Here is a 13,965-nt window from a genome sequence, read left to right on the forward strand (position 1 = left end):
CAGCTCCGTAACGAGCTGACAAGGACGCCTGGGGGTGAGCCAAGCTACTGGAAGTGACTGAGGTGACCACGGTGTCTGCCTTCTCCACGGGCCACACCTGCCCAGGTGGCAGCCTTGCCCAATGTGGACCCTCGCCCGCAGCCCTAACCTTCCAGGTGGCTGTTCCCGCATCAGGAGGCTGCTCTCAGTTCACGGGGGGGCAGAGGGGGTGGGACGGGCCAACTGGGAGACTGGGTGACTTCCGTCACAAGGAGGTTCATGCCTGGCACCGCATGGGGGGAGGGGGAAGCCTTCCTGTGAAGGGGAGCTACCACCCCCGGGAGCCTGGGCCCACAGAGGGCACTGCCTGGCTCCAGCTGAGTGGGGACTGCGCCATCTCCCCTGCCTCCCCTAGTAGTTCGTGACCCCCCAGGATGTGACGCTACTGTCAGCCCCAGTCAGGTGAAGAAATGGAGGCTCAGAAAGTGACAGGAGCTGCCCAGGCCACAGCTGGTGTGTGGCTGAGCAGGTGTGGCACGGAGTTCTTGGGGCTCAGGTGGGGCTGAAGGGGGGGTGCTCTAAGAGCCGAGGGGGGCTGGGCTTAGCAGGCCGCCATCCCGACAGGTCCTGCCCGGGCCCCGTCTCAGCCCACACTGTCAGAAGCAAGGACACGCTGCCGGTCAGCTTGGACAGGCTGGGTTGTGGCCCTGACCATCCCCCAGGACGGCTGCCCAGGGAACCTCACGCCAGCGGCTCCTGGCCTCTGAGGGCAGAGCCCCTCGCCCCGCCCCCAGCACGGTGGCCTCCCCCGCTTACCGAGGCCACGAAGAGCCTCTGTTGCTGGGAGCTGACCAGGAGGGAGCTGGGTGTTCTGAGACCCAGCTGCAGCCCAGGCCGTCCTGGGTCCTGGCAGTTGCAGAAACACTGTTACAGTTGTCACACGTCCCCCAGCTACTCAAGAGAGGGGGCTTGTTCCTTGGAGGGACCCCAGAAACTGTGAGGATCCCAGGAAGTGCACTGGAAACAATCTTTTGGGCCAGACGTTCTGAGGGCACCTGGAAAAACCCTGGAGCTGCCAAGTCTGGCACCAAATCCGACATCAGACTTGGCTCCGAGCACCTCCACCGCGGGTGGGAGCTGAGGCTGCACTGAGGAATCGGGGGAGCCACCTGGGGCCTCCTCATACTCTCCCCCAACCTGGCCCTCACCCCAAACCTGTGTCCAACGTTCTGGACTTCCGGTGGCCACTTTCCAGTTTCCGGTCCGTGTCCCGAAAGGGACCCCGGGCAAGAGGCTGTTCTCACAGCAGAACCTCTTCCTGGAGCCTCGTGTCCAACAGCCCAGGGGAGCTTCTCTCCTGGGAGCAGAGAGGTGGTCCTCAGGGCCTGGCCCACACCAGCCCTCCCCACCTCCACAGCTGTCCTGAGGAATTCTGCACAGCAGAGCAGGGGAACTGAAACCTCTGATTTTACAGCTGGGGGGTGGGGGGCAGAAGCACAGAACTGCGCCCCATCGTCAACCAGCATTCAGTGTCACGACCAACCAGCGCTCACTGGGAGATCAGGTGACGCCACACCTCCCCTCTCATGCACACACGTGCACACACACGCGGGCCTGCAGGCCTTCCTCTCCCAAATGGGTGTGGGCACCGAGCCAGGCACGGAAAGGCTGTGCGGGCCTGAGCGAGGGGCTCGCCCAGGAGGGGGCTCTGGGCCCCTCGCATTCCCCTTCTCATAGGAAGCAGGCGTCCCACTGCCTGGCTCAGCCTCTGGCACCAGACACCCCTCTGGAGGCCCCAGAGCCGGTGAGCTGCGACACCTAGCAACTGCTCACCTGACGAGCAAGACAAGGGCTGTTTTCACAGGAGTGCGAGTTCCTGAGCTCATGGGGGCGGGGGCGGTGGTGCTGGCCAGGCAGTAGATGTGAGCCGTGGACACCCCCCACCCCCGCCTCTGCAGAGAGTGAGGCAGACCCGGCACCTGCAGGATTGTTAGGAGCATTAAGGGTGGGCACCAACGCCCCCTCCACGGGACCCGAGGGTCCGTGCCTGTAACTCAGCTAATGATGCTGTCCGCTCGCCTCCAACAAGGCCGTGGGGCAAAGGCAACCCGTCTGTCCTCGCCAGACCACATCCTGTGTTGGTTGGGTCTTTCATCAGTGCAGTAGGCACTGCCCCCTCCTTCACCACCAGTGTCCCCAATGGGATCCCAGAGCCAGGAATGTGCAGCAATCAGAGCGCATGGTGGGCGGCAAGTCCGCGCAGGGGCCTATATAAAGCAGGGAGAGCCCGGGAGCCACACCTCCCGGACCAGAGCCCAGGAGCCGGCCCAGCCCTGCCAGGGGCCCAGCAGCCATCCTGAGGAGCAGGCCCACAGCATGGTGAGTACGCCCCTCCGTACCCTGCAGGACCCCACGCAGGCCCTTACGCAGGCCAGGAGCTGGGCAGGGGAAGCCACAGGGCTGGGGAGGCCCAGGGAAGTTAAGGCCAGTACCTCACCTTGCAGCCCCGAGCAGCATCAACTTGTCAGAGCCAGTCCCCAATCTCCAAGTCCCTGGTCTTCCATCCACAGCCTGGACATTGGGGCCTGAAGCCCAACTTGTGCTGGGCCCAGTTTTCAGTGGCAAGTATCTCAAGCTTTCCCCAGGCTCTTGAAGGGGTCCATGGCTCCCCAAAAGGTGAGAAGGGCCACTTCCTTCTGTGCATCGAGATGTCCTCTTCCTTGAGACCCAGAGGCCATTCCCAAGTGGACTCACCCACCAGATGGAAGCCTCCCAGGCTCAAACAGCTGTCGGCAGTGTTCTCTGCTGAGAGAGCGCCCTGCGGAAAGGCCCAGCCCATCCAGGCCCCACGGAGGGGCTTCCGGAAAGCAGGCCAGAGGCTGCTCCGGCCCCTGGGGGAGGAGAGCCTAGGAGCACTGGCTGTGGGCAGAGAGAGGGGCTGCTTTTGTGATTTCTGTAAAGCTTTCCGGCAGGGTTCACTCTGAAATGGCTTCAAGGGAGCCATTGCTAGAGAAAGCTCCGGAGTCTGGGCCACCTTCTCTGGAAGCAGCTTTGTTCCAGCCACTTCTCAGGGGGCCGGCCAGCCCCTACTTGCCATGGTCGTTACCAAAAAAGCTTCCTTTCAGAAGGAACGAGCGTCATGCCGAGGCAGGGGCTCTAGTCCAGGCTCACATCCCCCACGGATCGCCATCCGTGTGACAATTCCTGAGTCAAGCCCAGGTGGGCCTAGGCTTGCACCCCAACTGTCCCTTACGAAGCTGGGAGACCTTGGGCAAGTCACCTGTTTGAGCCTGCCGCCTCCACTGAACAGGGGTAAGCACTCCCCGCTGGAGGGCAGCTGTAAGGACAGGATCAGACGTGGCCAGAGAGCAATGCCCACAGGCCATCAGTCACATACCCGAGCCTTCGGGATACTTAACGCTTTCTAGCTGTATGGCCTACACACAATCTCTTAGCCTTTCTGACAGCTTCCTGGGTGAAAGAATGGGAGTAACAGTGCCGACAAGATTCATCACGAGGACGAAGTGGGGACCAAGGACACCCCAGCCATGCTCACGTGCTCTTCTTGGAGTAAGACCAGGTTCCTCGAGTCTGCTTCCTGCTCTCAGGAGCAACTCGTTCCGTGTCAGGGAGCCATGGGCAGGGTGTCCCCACCACACAGTTTAGCTAGACCCCTTTATTACCAAGTTGAAAACTAAGAGACTGGTGCTGTTAACTTTCTATCCTGCGGCTCTGAGACGATATGGCCCCAGAGTCAGTAACTTAAGCGTGAACCCAAGTTGGCCCGGCTCTCCTGGGGCGGCCTGTGCGCTGCTGGAAGCTGCTCCAGCGGCGGTGGGATTACACCCTAAGCTGCCCCGGCCATCAAGCCAGGGATGGCAGGAGAGGGAGAGCCAGCCTAGTGGGTGCCATCAGCTCCTGCACCTGCTAACAAAAGAAAGGCCTGTTCCCCCAACCTGGTGACATTCCTCATACTGCTTGCAAGTTGGGCTCAGCCGAGCCCCCAGCGTACGCCTCTGATGGCTGCCAGGGTGTGCAGGGCCCCACAGACACAGCCTGTAACGTCTCCCTCTTTCCTCCGGACCAGATGAGCCTTTACTTCCTGTCCTGCCTCCTCCTCCTGCCACCGGGCACCTGCTTTCCTCTCCTGGACAGAGAAGAGCCCATGGACAGCAGGGGTGGCTTCGGAGGTGAAATGAGCTGGGCCGGGGAACACCAAGTCCACTTCCCATGGAGCTCCGCTCGGTGGCTGAGGGCGCCACATGCACACGCCCTGCTCGTCACAACCAAGGAGCTGCAGATGTCAGGCAGAGCGCGTGCTGGCTTCAGGCTTCAGGTCAAGAGGCAGCAGGGTGACGGCAGTGAGGCTGCTGGCTCCCTCCCAGCGGACGGCGAGAAGGCGAGCAGCCCGTTGGGGATCCTGGCCGAGGAGCTCAGCGGCTACAGCAGGAGGAAAGGTGGCTTCAGCTTCCGCTTCGGCCGGCGGTGAAGGGGCCAGGGCATCCTGGACAGGGTTCGTCCTCGGACCCTCCCCCCACCCCCGGTTGCACTCCTCAAGCCTCCAAGACCCTGAGAGAGCGTGGCTTTTATTATAAAGAGTTATTAGCTGTAGCACTGGTTAGGTGAGTGCTTACTTCTGATTCCAACTTTGCTGAAGCAGAAACCTGGGCGGTGTCCCAAAGGCGGTGACTGAAAGCAAGCTCTGTCGCGGTCAGGAAGAAGAGGCCGCGTGGCAGCTTGCCGACAGTAGCCTGCTTCACCCCTCTGTGGTCTGGCTCAGAGCAGCCCTCCGGCCCCAGCCGCACGGAGCCGGGCCCCTGTCGGTCATGAATACGACCAGGCAGCTGGCCGTGCTGGCTCCGAGCTGCAGGTAGGCAGACTGAGTGATTACAGCGGGGTAATCAAAGTCGTGACAAGTCTCCGCAGGGATGTCTAGAGCTGACATCCAGAGTGCCGTGGCGAATGAGTGCATTCCACTAGGGACAGAGCATGGCTCTGAAAGTTAGAAATGAAAAAATAAAATCTTGTTCTTCACCCCATTAACACAAGATCCCTCTGGCAAGAAAAGCCTGCTGTGGTGTCGGGATGCCATTCGGAACCGGCTGCCATTCCCTTCTGATCACTGTCCTTCTCGGTGGCAGTGTTTGCCGAGAGTCTCGGGAGAGATGAACGAGAAATACCTTTTTCCTACAGCAAGGCTGTACTGCAAATGCTCAGAATATGAAATGTGTTGTGTGTGGTTCTTTTGAAATAAAAGTTGTAACAACTGCAAAAGGCAATGGCAAGCTCACCTGACTTGCCTACAGGCCTCTGTGCCCTAGCAACCGGGCTCCCCTGAGCTGCCAGGGACGGAACTTCGGGGAGACGGACGCTGTGCTGCACACGCCACACGCCTCTCCCAGCATCCCCTTAATTGGCTGTTGGCAAGATGCCCCTGGTCAAAGGTATAGGGAAACACATACAGGGTGTATTTTCCTCTGGCACTTGACTGCTCCCTCCCTGGTCCTCCCCAGGCAAGGAGCATTGTGAAAACCCCATCTCCCCCCGGGGGAAGCCGGCGCTCAGTCCGGGTGGCTGCAGGCCCAGGGGCGAGGGTCTCTGCCAGCGCCGCTCTGGGGCGTCCTGCACGCAGCAGTCCTGCGTCAGACACAGTGGTCCACGCTTCTCACTCCCTGGCTGCTTTAACTGCTGAGCTGAGAGCAGGTATTGATGTTACTATGGCAACATCTCCCTCCTCCTCTGGAGCTGTTGCTTGCCCCTGTTCACAACTGAATAATTTTCCATTGAGCTGTCACAATTAATTGGTGGATTTTTATTAGGCTTTTAGAACCATACTGGGCTGGGCCCAGCTTGGCACCTTGGAGCACTTCACAGTGCTTTCCAGTCTATTAGTGACTGACATCCCCCAGTAGCAGCTCTCAATCCTCAGCAGTTAGAAAGCCACTTCATTAAGGGGTCCACAGATCAGAGCCACCGGAGCTGTGCGGACTGGGAGACGGAGGGTAGTGAAACGGGATGAGCACACAGGGGTCAGAGCATCATCTCACACCAAAGGGAGCCGCCTTCTCCCGGAGCTCCTTACTGCCTCTCAGTGCCTTAGGACGCACACCCCGGGGCTCAGGGCAGCTGCGACAGGGACCAGCCAGAGCATGGGAGGCATATCACACTCTCTGACCTCCACCACTGTCCAAGAGGGCCAGGATTCCTTCTGTCAAGGGCTGGTGGGGAAGAAATATATCCCCAGGTCTTTGTTGGTAACACAAACACTCAGCCCTCAAGCCACAGAGGATAAACCTCAAGAAAACCAACCGTGTGTCCAAAAACCAGCTCTGGAGCTGAGAATCTGTCACAGGGTGGCCGGATGAGACAACCCCAGCTCCCCCCCTGGCCATCTCACAGCAGTGTCCGCTCATTCCCACTGTTAAGGAGGGTGGGGAGACAGCCACCTGGACCACCCTCCATCGGCTCACCACACATGCAAAGGAACCGGAGAACCTGCTCGTGAAACAGACCCAAGACCAACGGCAGGGCGTGGCAAGGTCCCCTGGTTGACCCTCCCTTGCCAATTTCTACTCTTAGAATATAAAAATACCCACCTTAAAAAAGAAAAGAGCCACCCCCATGGTCACTTATTACAAGACGAGGAAGCCAGCAAGGCTGAGACACTGTGTGTGTATCCACATCTTCCCTGGCTGGCTTAAATCTAGTCGGATTAGATTACCCTCGATGGGGAGATAGACATACAGAGGAAAGGGGAGGCGTCCAAGGCATGGGGATCCCGTCATTACGCTCTCATAATTAAACCAAAATCAACAACAGAGCTGTTCTTTCCAGTTGCTGGTACACTCGAGCTCAATAACCCTGAAAATCAGAGCAATTGAACTGCTAAGGGCACTGATGTGTGAAATCCCCTTGACCCCACCGGCTCGGTAACAGCGTGGGGCCTCCTACGCCACCCCGGCTCGTTGGGAAACACTGTGTTGGAAGCAGTGGTCCCCCCCCCGCCCCCCCCGCAGTACAGTCTGGGTCCTTCCTCACCTTTACTTGCACACACGTCTTTGTCCCTTGGGTATAGTTCTAAAGGTATTTATTAAACTGGATGGGCTGTATTTCTGCCTGCACTTTCCTATGTGTTTGAAATATTAATAAAAACATTTAAGGATAAAAGAGGCTCACGGGGCAGCAGTTGTTAGGCAGCTGTGGTAGTAAGGAGCCACCTCATCCTAACTGGCCCCAGGACCGACACGTGACTCGTTCCACTGGAGAACCCACTGCATGTGGTGCTTTAACCCCAGCAGGGAGCTGGGGCCCGCTCAAGGTGGAGGGTGACCACCAGGGATGCCGGCCGGCACGGACAGGGAGGGACACAGTGGTCGGTTGGTCTTGCCCCACCCCATGTCTTCTGTGCCGTACGCTTAGACCCCAGTTTCCCCAGAGCACTCAGTTTGGGAATGCCTCCTAGAAAGCAGCTCGATACTCGAGCAGCTGAGTGAATTAACCCTTAACTTCTCCTCCACGGCAGGGGGAGGAGCCTGGCCCCGGAGCTCAGGTGCCTGCGAGTCACACAGTGGCCCTCTGCAGTCACAGCAGTCTGGGTACAGCAGCGACAAGCCGGCACGTGACCCCCTGCCTCCTCGCCCATCAGAGGAGGACAGCGACAGAACGGCTCTCATAAGAAAAGGCGTGAGGGCTACACGTGGGAATGAAAGTACGTATGTGCTCACGTGAGCTGGAGTTTTAGAAGAGCTTCCGTTGAAACATACCACAGGGAGAAGGTGCTCCAATTTGAAGCGCACAGCGTGACGAATTTCCACCAAGTGACACACCCGTTAGCTAGCACTGCTCAGTCTGAGGAACAGCACTCCTGCCCCCCAGAGCTCCCTCACGCCCTAACCTGCATGACCTCCCCGTGACCTCCGTCCTGACTTCCACCACCACACCCAACTAGCCAGGCCCTTTAAACAGACAGAAGCACCGGCATCACCAGTGTGCGGGGCTTCTGCTGCCCAACATCACACTGGCGAGGTCTCCTCCCGGCGCGTGGCGCGGTGCCGCTCAGTTCCTTCTCACCGCTCTGTAGTACCTACCCCCAGAGCAGCCACAGGTAGCTATCCTTCCTCCTGCTTATGACACCTGGCTTGCTCTCAGGGATCTTTTTGTAAGCGCTTGCTTTTAAAAATTGTGATACTTTGGCCTGACCCCAGGTGGTGGTGCAGTGGATAGAGCATCGGACTGGGACTCGGAGGACCCAGGTTCAAAACCCCGAGATCTCTGACTTGAGCGCGGGCTCACCAGCTTGAGCACAGGGTCACATAGACATGATCCCATGGTTGCTAACTTGAGCCCAAGGTCACTGGCTTGAGCAAGGGGTCATTCGCTCTGCTGTAGCCCCACCCTGGTCAAGGCACATATGAGAAAGCAATCGGTGAACAACTAAGGTTCCACAACGAAGAATTGATGCTTCTCATCTCTCTCCCTTCCTGTCTGTCCCTATCTGTTCTTCTCGCTCTCTCTCTCAAAAAAAAAATTTTTGTGACACTGGTTCATATTTCATGACAGTATTAACAGTGCTGGCTCTTTTGGTGGGGTTGGCCCTTGGGTACGTACTCCTTGGTTCTGGACCTCGAGAGCAGAACTCAAAATTATCAGAAAACTGTTGTGTACATATGTGCATTTTTCTGGGAACAGAGCCAGTTTGCATTACATTCTCAAGTTCTGTGACCTAAAAGCAGTTAAAGTTGTCATAGAATGGCATAGAATGTCTAGATCCAAGTTTCAGCCCAGGTGACATACACGGAAGGTTCCTATCTGGGAGAAGGGTCTTACCACACACACTAAGAGGCTGCTGTGTGGACTCCACGACCAGCACACATCTGACACCGAGAAAGCAGCCAGTACTTGGGGCTGTCTTTAAAACCATTCCGTGCCTTCTGACTTGAGAGCTGTCATTCAAGGGAAGAGTCTGTTACCCATGGAAAAGCCCTGACTCAGGAGACCTGGTCTAGTTATGGTCCAGCCACTAACCCACTCTGCGGCCCGGGCCCCAGTCTTCGTGTCTGTGAAGCGAGAGGGAAGAGACCTCTCTTGGGCTCAGCTCAAGGCTGCCCCGTCTGCGCACCTGCGGGGGGTTTCAGCAGACGCGTCTGTCCCGGGCAGTGTCTTCACCTCCATCACTGGGCGTGGCACACGTCTCGCTGTCCAGGCCTCCGATGAGGGAGTTTCACTGAACCACGCTCTTTGCTCCGCTTTGGCAAGCAGGATCTGTGTCCCCTGACAAGTCAGCTGGCTAATAAGTATCATTATCACAGGGCTCTTCCTTCCCTGACTTCCACTTCCCAAGCTGTCAGCTGGTGTCAAATGGAGACCAAGAAGAGAAAATGTCAGTGCCTCCCTGCAAAGGTCCCTGGCTGGGGGCTGGGAGAGGCTGCGGCAGGAACCAGACAGCATCCCCATCCCCTTGCAGGCCAGCAAGTGAGTTCAAAGGCAGAGAGAGAGAGAGAGAGAGAGAGAGAGAGAGAGAGAGAGCAGGAGCGTGCACCAGGAGAGGGATTAACTCTCAGGCCAGTGAGAAGTCGGACATTACGTCCTCTCCCCATTTCAACGATGCCGTGGTGGCTGACGGGTGGCTCAGCCCTTGGGCTGGTCTTCTTTGCCTGCACCAGACAGAAGTGGCCCACACCCTGGCACAGTGCACTCTTAATGCTGCTGCTAAGAGCTGGGCTGCTGGCAAGTATCAAGGGCACAGGAAGGGCTTAAGTCAAGGGCAGGGGCAGTGCCTGCAAATGGCCGATGGTGACCCAGGACCCTGACGCGATCCTGACGCGGTGCTGCTCTATAAAACCCTACACAGAGACTTCAGCCCCTACGGGAAAATAAGGATGCCTTCCCTCCCAACACGCACCACGGCTCGGACAATGGGGAAGAGTGATGGACCAAGCAATCCTTCCCAATTCTAATGTTGTAAACATTTATTTAAAAAGTACTACGGAGCAGAGATGTGGATTCAAAAAAAAAACAAGAGTCATATACAGAAACAAATGTACTGGACCAAGAAACAAAAAGACACCACAGGCATTCAAGAAGAGAGGAAGTGGAAAACTATTTACATGTCATTTATAAAAGAGCAAGTCTACAAGAGTGTAATACCAAGGTATAAATGCATAATATAGTGGCACGTCATGTGAAGAAAAAGAGGGGACCAGTACCTCACAGAAACGGGGGGCGGGGCAGGAACCTGGGGGGTTTGGTGCTTTGTCTGCAAGGCCGCTGGCGGTGTTCTACATAGCACCTCCCTCAGTCTGCGTAACAGCAGCTACGGGGAGGGGCAGAGAGGTGATGTGTGGTGAGAAGTGCCCAACTATCCGGGGAAATAAAACACAAGTTTAGGTGCTCAGAGTAAAAATGGGGCCTGTATGAGGTCACAGGCACGAGAAGGTGGGGGAGCAGAAGACAGTTTGCTCCTGGTTTCTCCAAGGCGGCTTCTAGGCCTGCAGGAAGGCCCAGGCAGGTGCCTGCCCACTCTGCAGTAGCGGCTCAAGGTCAAGGAGACCCAGGTCCCAGGCCCACGAGCCTGGTCCTGGGCAGCCCAGGAGACAATTACACCAATGCCTGCTCTTCGAGACACTTTCTGGGGTTCATTTCTTTGTGGTTTTCTTCATCCCTGATGGCCAAGTGTTGCTGTGGTAATTAAATAAGACGCTTGCTCACCAGGGCGCACCAACACCGGTTGGGGCTTTGGTCCCCAGTCCTTTTCCTTGTATGCCGGTGCCTGACACCTGCATCAGAGGGCAGTGCTGAGGGCAGGGCTGTGCCTCAGGAACTTAGGGAACCGCAGACTGGCTGGTCACAAGGAAGAGAACCCTGCAAAAACCTACTTTGTCTTCGGGGAGTGCAAGGGAGGGGAAGGAGATTGGTCAGAGACCAAGTGCCTTCTTCAGGGCACCTGGTGATTCCAAAGGAAGGCAACAGTGGGCCCACGGACGACCTGCCAGGCCCGCTTCAGGCCATCTCAGCACCAGCTGTTCACCCGAGAAGCCACCCTTCCCACGAGCCTGACCCCTTATGCTGGACAGTGACCCTGCCACCCTTGAGACTCAAGCTTTCTATCCAGGATTAGCAGTGCATGTCACAAAAGAGCAAGAAACTGGGCTCTGAGGCTATGCAGAGAAGGGTGACAGGACCGTATCCCACACCACGGGCCCCTTCAGTCTCCCCCTACCCAGGACCCAAAGGCTGGTTGGTGTTAGCACCCTGTTTTGCCCCCCAAATAAGAGCTGTCCTTCACATGAGGAAATGGTGGGGGCACCAGCCGTGGCAGCAGTGGGGGCAGTGACCGGCTGGCAGAGCTTCCCAGGATGCAGTTCCGGAAACGTGTCTTAACATAGGAGGCACGAGGAGGATGAGGTGAGTGAAGGTGACAGTCCCCAAGGCCTGGTGACACTGCTCCTGCTCAGGGCACTTGTTCTTGGGAAGACAGAGAAGAAGGCAGAGCCAGGGAAGTCCCCCAGAAAGAGAAACAAAGGAAGTGCCCACCCACCTTCCCAGCCATTCTGAAGAGCGCAGTCTCAAAGCGCCCCGGGCGGGTGGGCGGGGGCTGGCGTGCTGACTGCAGTCCCCCGAGCAGGCGGGAACTCCACAGATAGAACTCGGGACAGAAGGGCTTGGTGAGCCCACACTGAGGGGGAGGAAAGTGCAGGACAGTTGGTGCACAACGTAGGTAGTAGGGCTGGACTCCATGCGGACCTCAGCTCCCCGGCCAAGGCCCCAGCTCACTGGTCCTGTGTCAGCCACCGTCGCGGGCACAGGGGAGCCCTCACGCACTGCAGGCAGCTCTGGCTGGCTGGACATCTGACTTCTGCTACCTCTGCACTATGTCACTGATCTCTTTCACGGAGCTGAGGAGTTTGCTGAAGTCCTGAGTGGCCGCCGGGCCACTCCCCGCTGTTGCCGGGCAGATCTGTAGCTCCCGGAGATTATTCTCCAGTTTGTTGATGGCCTCACGAAAGGCGAACTTATTCCTCATTTGCTGGATGGAGTCCACGTAACTCACGCAGAATGTGTAGAGGTTTTTGCCAGCTTCCAGTACGGCACTGTGGCTGGCCATCTGCTCGGAGTTCCTGGAGATGGCCAGGCACAGGGCCTCGGTGCTGTCCAGGACCACGCCCTTGGTGATGGCACCACTAGCGATGCGCTCGGGGGGTTGGCGGGTTTTCCGAAGAGATACGCGGGTTGATATGAGAGGGATGAAGGCAGTGGAGGATGGCTGGTCCCCTGCCAGAGTGGAGGCCGCTGACGGTAAAGTGGAGGGCGTGGAGGCTGGGCTGGTGGGGGTCCCCGCCGGCTTGGAGGATGACTGAGGCTTTGGCATGGACGGGAGAATGGGCTTTCTGACGCCCTCTCCCAGCTGGCCGGGCCTGGCAGCATCACTGTTCACAGCATCCACGGCCACAGCTGGGGACCTCGCTTTCCCGCTGGCGCCGGCCTCCCCAGCGGTGTCCTGGCTCGGGCTCTGGGGAGGTTTCCCGGCCTTCCCAGTGGAGGCTGGCGGGGGTGGCGGCGGGGCCGGCTTGAGCTTGGACAACTTCCCCTTATCTCTCCCCGGGGACTCAGAGGAGGGCTTGTGCCTCCTCACTCTCGACTCCTCGGCGGGAGCCTTGCTGGTCCCTGCAGACGCACCTGGCCCTGCTCTGCTGGAGGGGGGCACTGGCTCAGATGTGGTAGGCGTCCCCACGGCACTGGGCTTCCCGGTCTCTTCCTTGTGGGGCAGACCAGAGGAAGGAGCCACCGCCACCTGCCTACGAAGAAGTTTTGGAGTCAGACTGGGAGGGCTGGAGCCCGGGCTGGACTCCGCCGCATCTCTGAAGACCTCATCAGCCACCTCCTCCGTCTTCTTCACCAGCCTGGGCGGGGGTGTGACCGTGCCCCTGGTCACCTGGTCAGACCTGTTCTCACTCGCCCGCTTCCGAGGCAGGGCCGGCTTCTCACTCTTGTGCCCTCCGAACGTGGACGAGTCGAACTGTCTTCCCGCGGACGGCAGATCCCGAGGCAGTGTGACCGACTTCCACTCAGTGTCCTTGGCCCCGTGGGGCACGCAGGAGGCAGAGCAGGACCTCAGGAAGCGCTTGCTGGAGCTGCTGCCACTCTCCTCTTCACTGGTGGCAACTCGGCCGCTGGCCAGCGTGGACTTTTTCCACAGGTGGGGAGACCGGAAGCCTGCGCTCCCCGACTCCCGGAAGGCTCCATTGGGGATACCCACCCCGCCGCTGGGCTTTGGGGACCTGGATGGCTCGGCCACGTCCAAGGGTGCGAGAGCGGGAGACCCGTTGCCAACCTCGCGGCCCCCCTCCTCCTCCGGCGCCCCCTTGCGCTCCGGCTGACCGTCCATCTCCCGGAAGGAGCTGCTGCGTTTGGGAGGGGTCGGGGCCGTCTTCTTCTTCTTCTTGATCAAGGCGCTAAACAAGTTGGTCTTTTTGTCTTTGGGGAGAAGGCGTTCATCTTCATTTAAGCTACCATCCTGGGGACCACGTTCTTTCCGAGGGAGCAACGGAGACACAGCAGGCTCGTGGTCCAGAGGGTCTGAAACACATGGGGAAGAGCTTAACAAGTCCAGACCAAAGGCTCCTGTGTGGGCAAGAAATCTCGAGCGGGCCTGTTCTCTACAGAGGTCTGGGCGCCGGGCTCTGAAAGGCCTGCTGTCACCAGCTCTGCGGCTCACCAGCCACAAGGCCTGGGCAGGTTACCTATTTTCACTCATCCTCAGTCTAGTGTGTCCGTAAAGTCATGGTGCACTTTTGACCGGTCACAGGAAAGCAACAAAAGACGATAGAAATGTGAAATCTGCACCAAATAAAAGGAAAACCCTCCCAGTTTCTGTAGGATGATGTGGCAGTATGTGCAGATGATGACGTAACACCGTGTATACAGTGGAGCAGCCCACGACCATGCCATTCGAGATGTGGATGGTACAGAGGAAAGTTCAGTGTGTTC

At 58.2% G+C, this 13,965-nt stretch overlaps 1 protein-coding gene across 2 annotated transcripts in view; it reads right to left on the reverse strand.

Annotated features, from left to right (window-relative positions):
• Positions 1 to 10,005: 10,005 nt before the first annotated feature.
• Positions 10,006 to 13,965, reverse strand: part of ABL1 (ABL proto-oncogene 1, non-receptor tyrosine kinase) — a 144,415-nt gene continuing 140,455 nt past the window's right edge. For both annotated transcript variants that reach the window (XM_066366890.1, XM_066366891.1), the window contains exon 11: positions 10,006 to 13,554. In XM_066366890.1, coding sequence (XP_066222987.1) covers positions 11,837 to 13,554 — 1,718 coding nt within the window. In that variant the 3' untranslated portion in view covers positions 10,006 to 11,836. The remainder of the gene's footprint in view (positions 13,555 to 13,965) is intronic.

Source organism: Saccopteryx leptura, chromosome 2, assembly GCF_036850995.1.
Source record: "Saccopteryx leptura isolate mSacLep1 chromosome 2, mSacLep1_pri_phased_curated, whole genome shotgun sequence".
Lineage (NCBI taxonomy): Eukaryota > Metazoa > Chordata > Mammalia > Chiroptera > Emballonuridae > Saccopteryx > Saccopteryx leptura.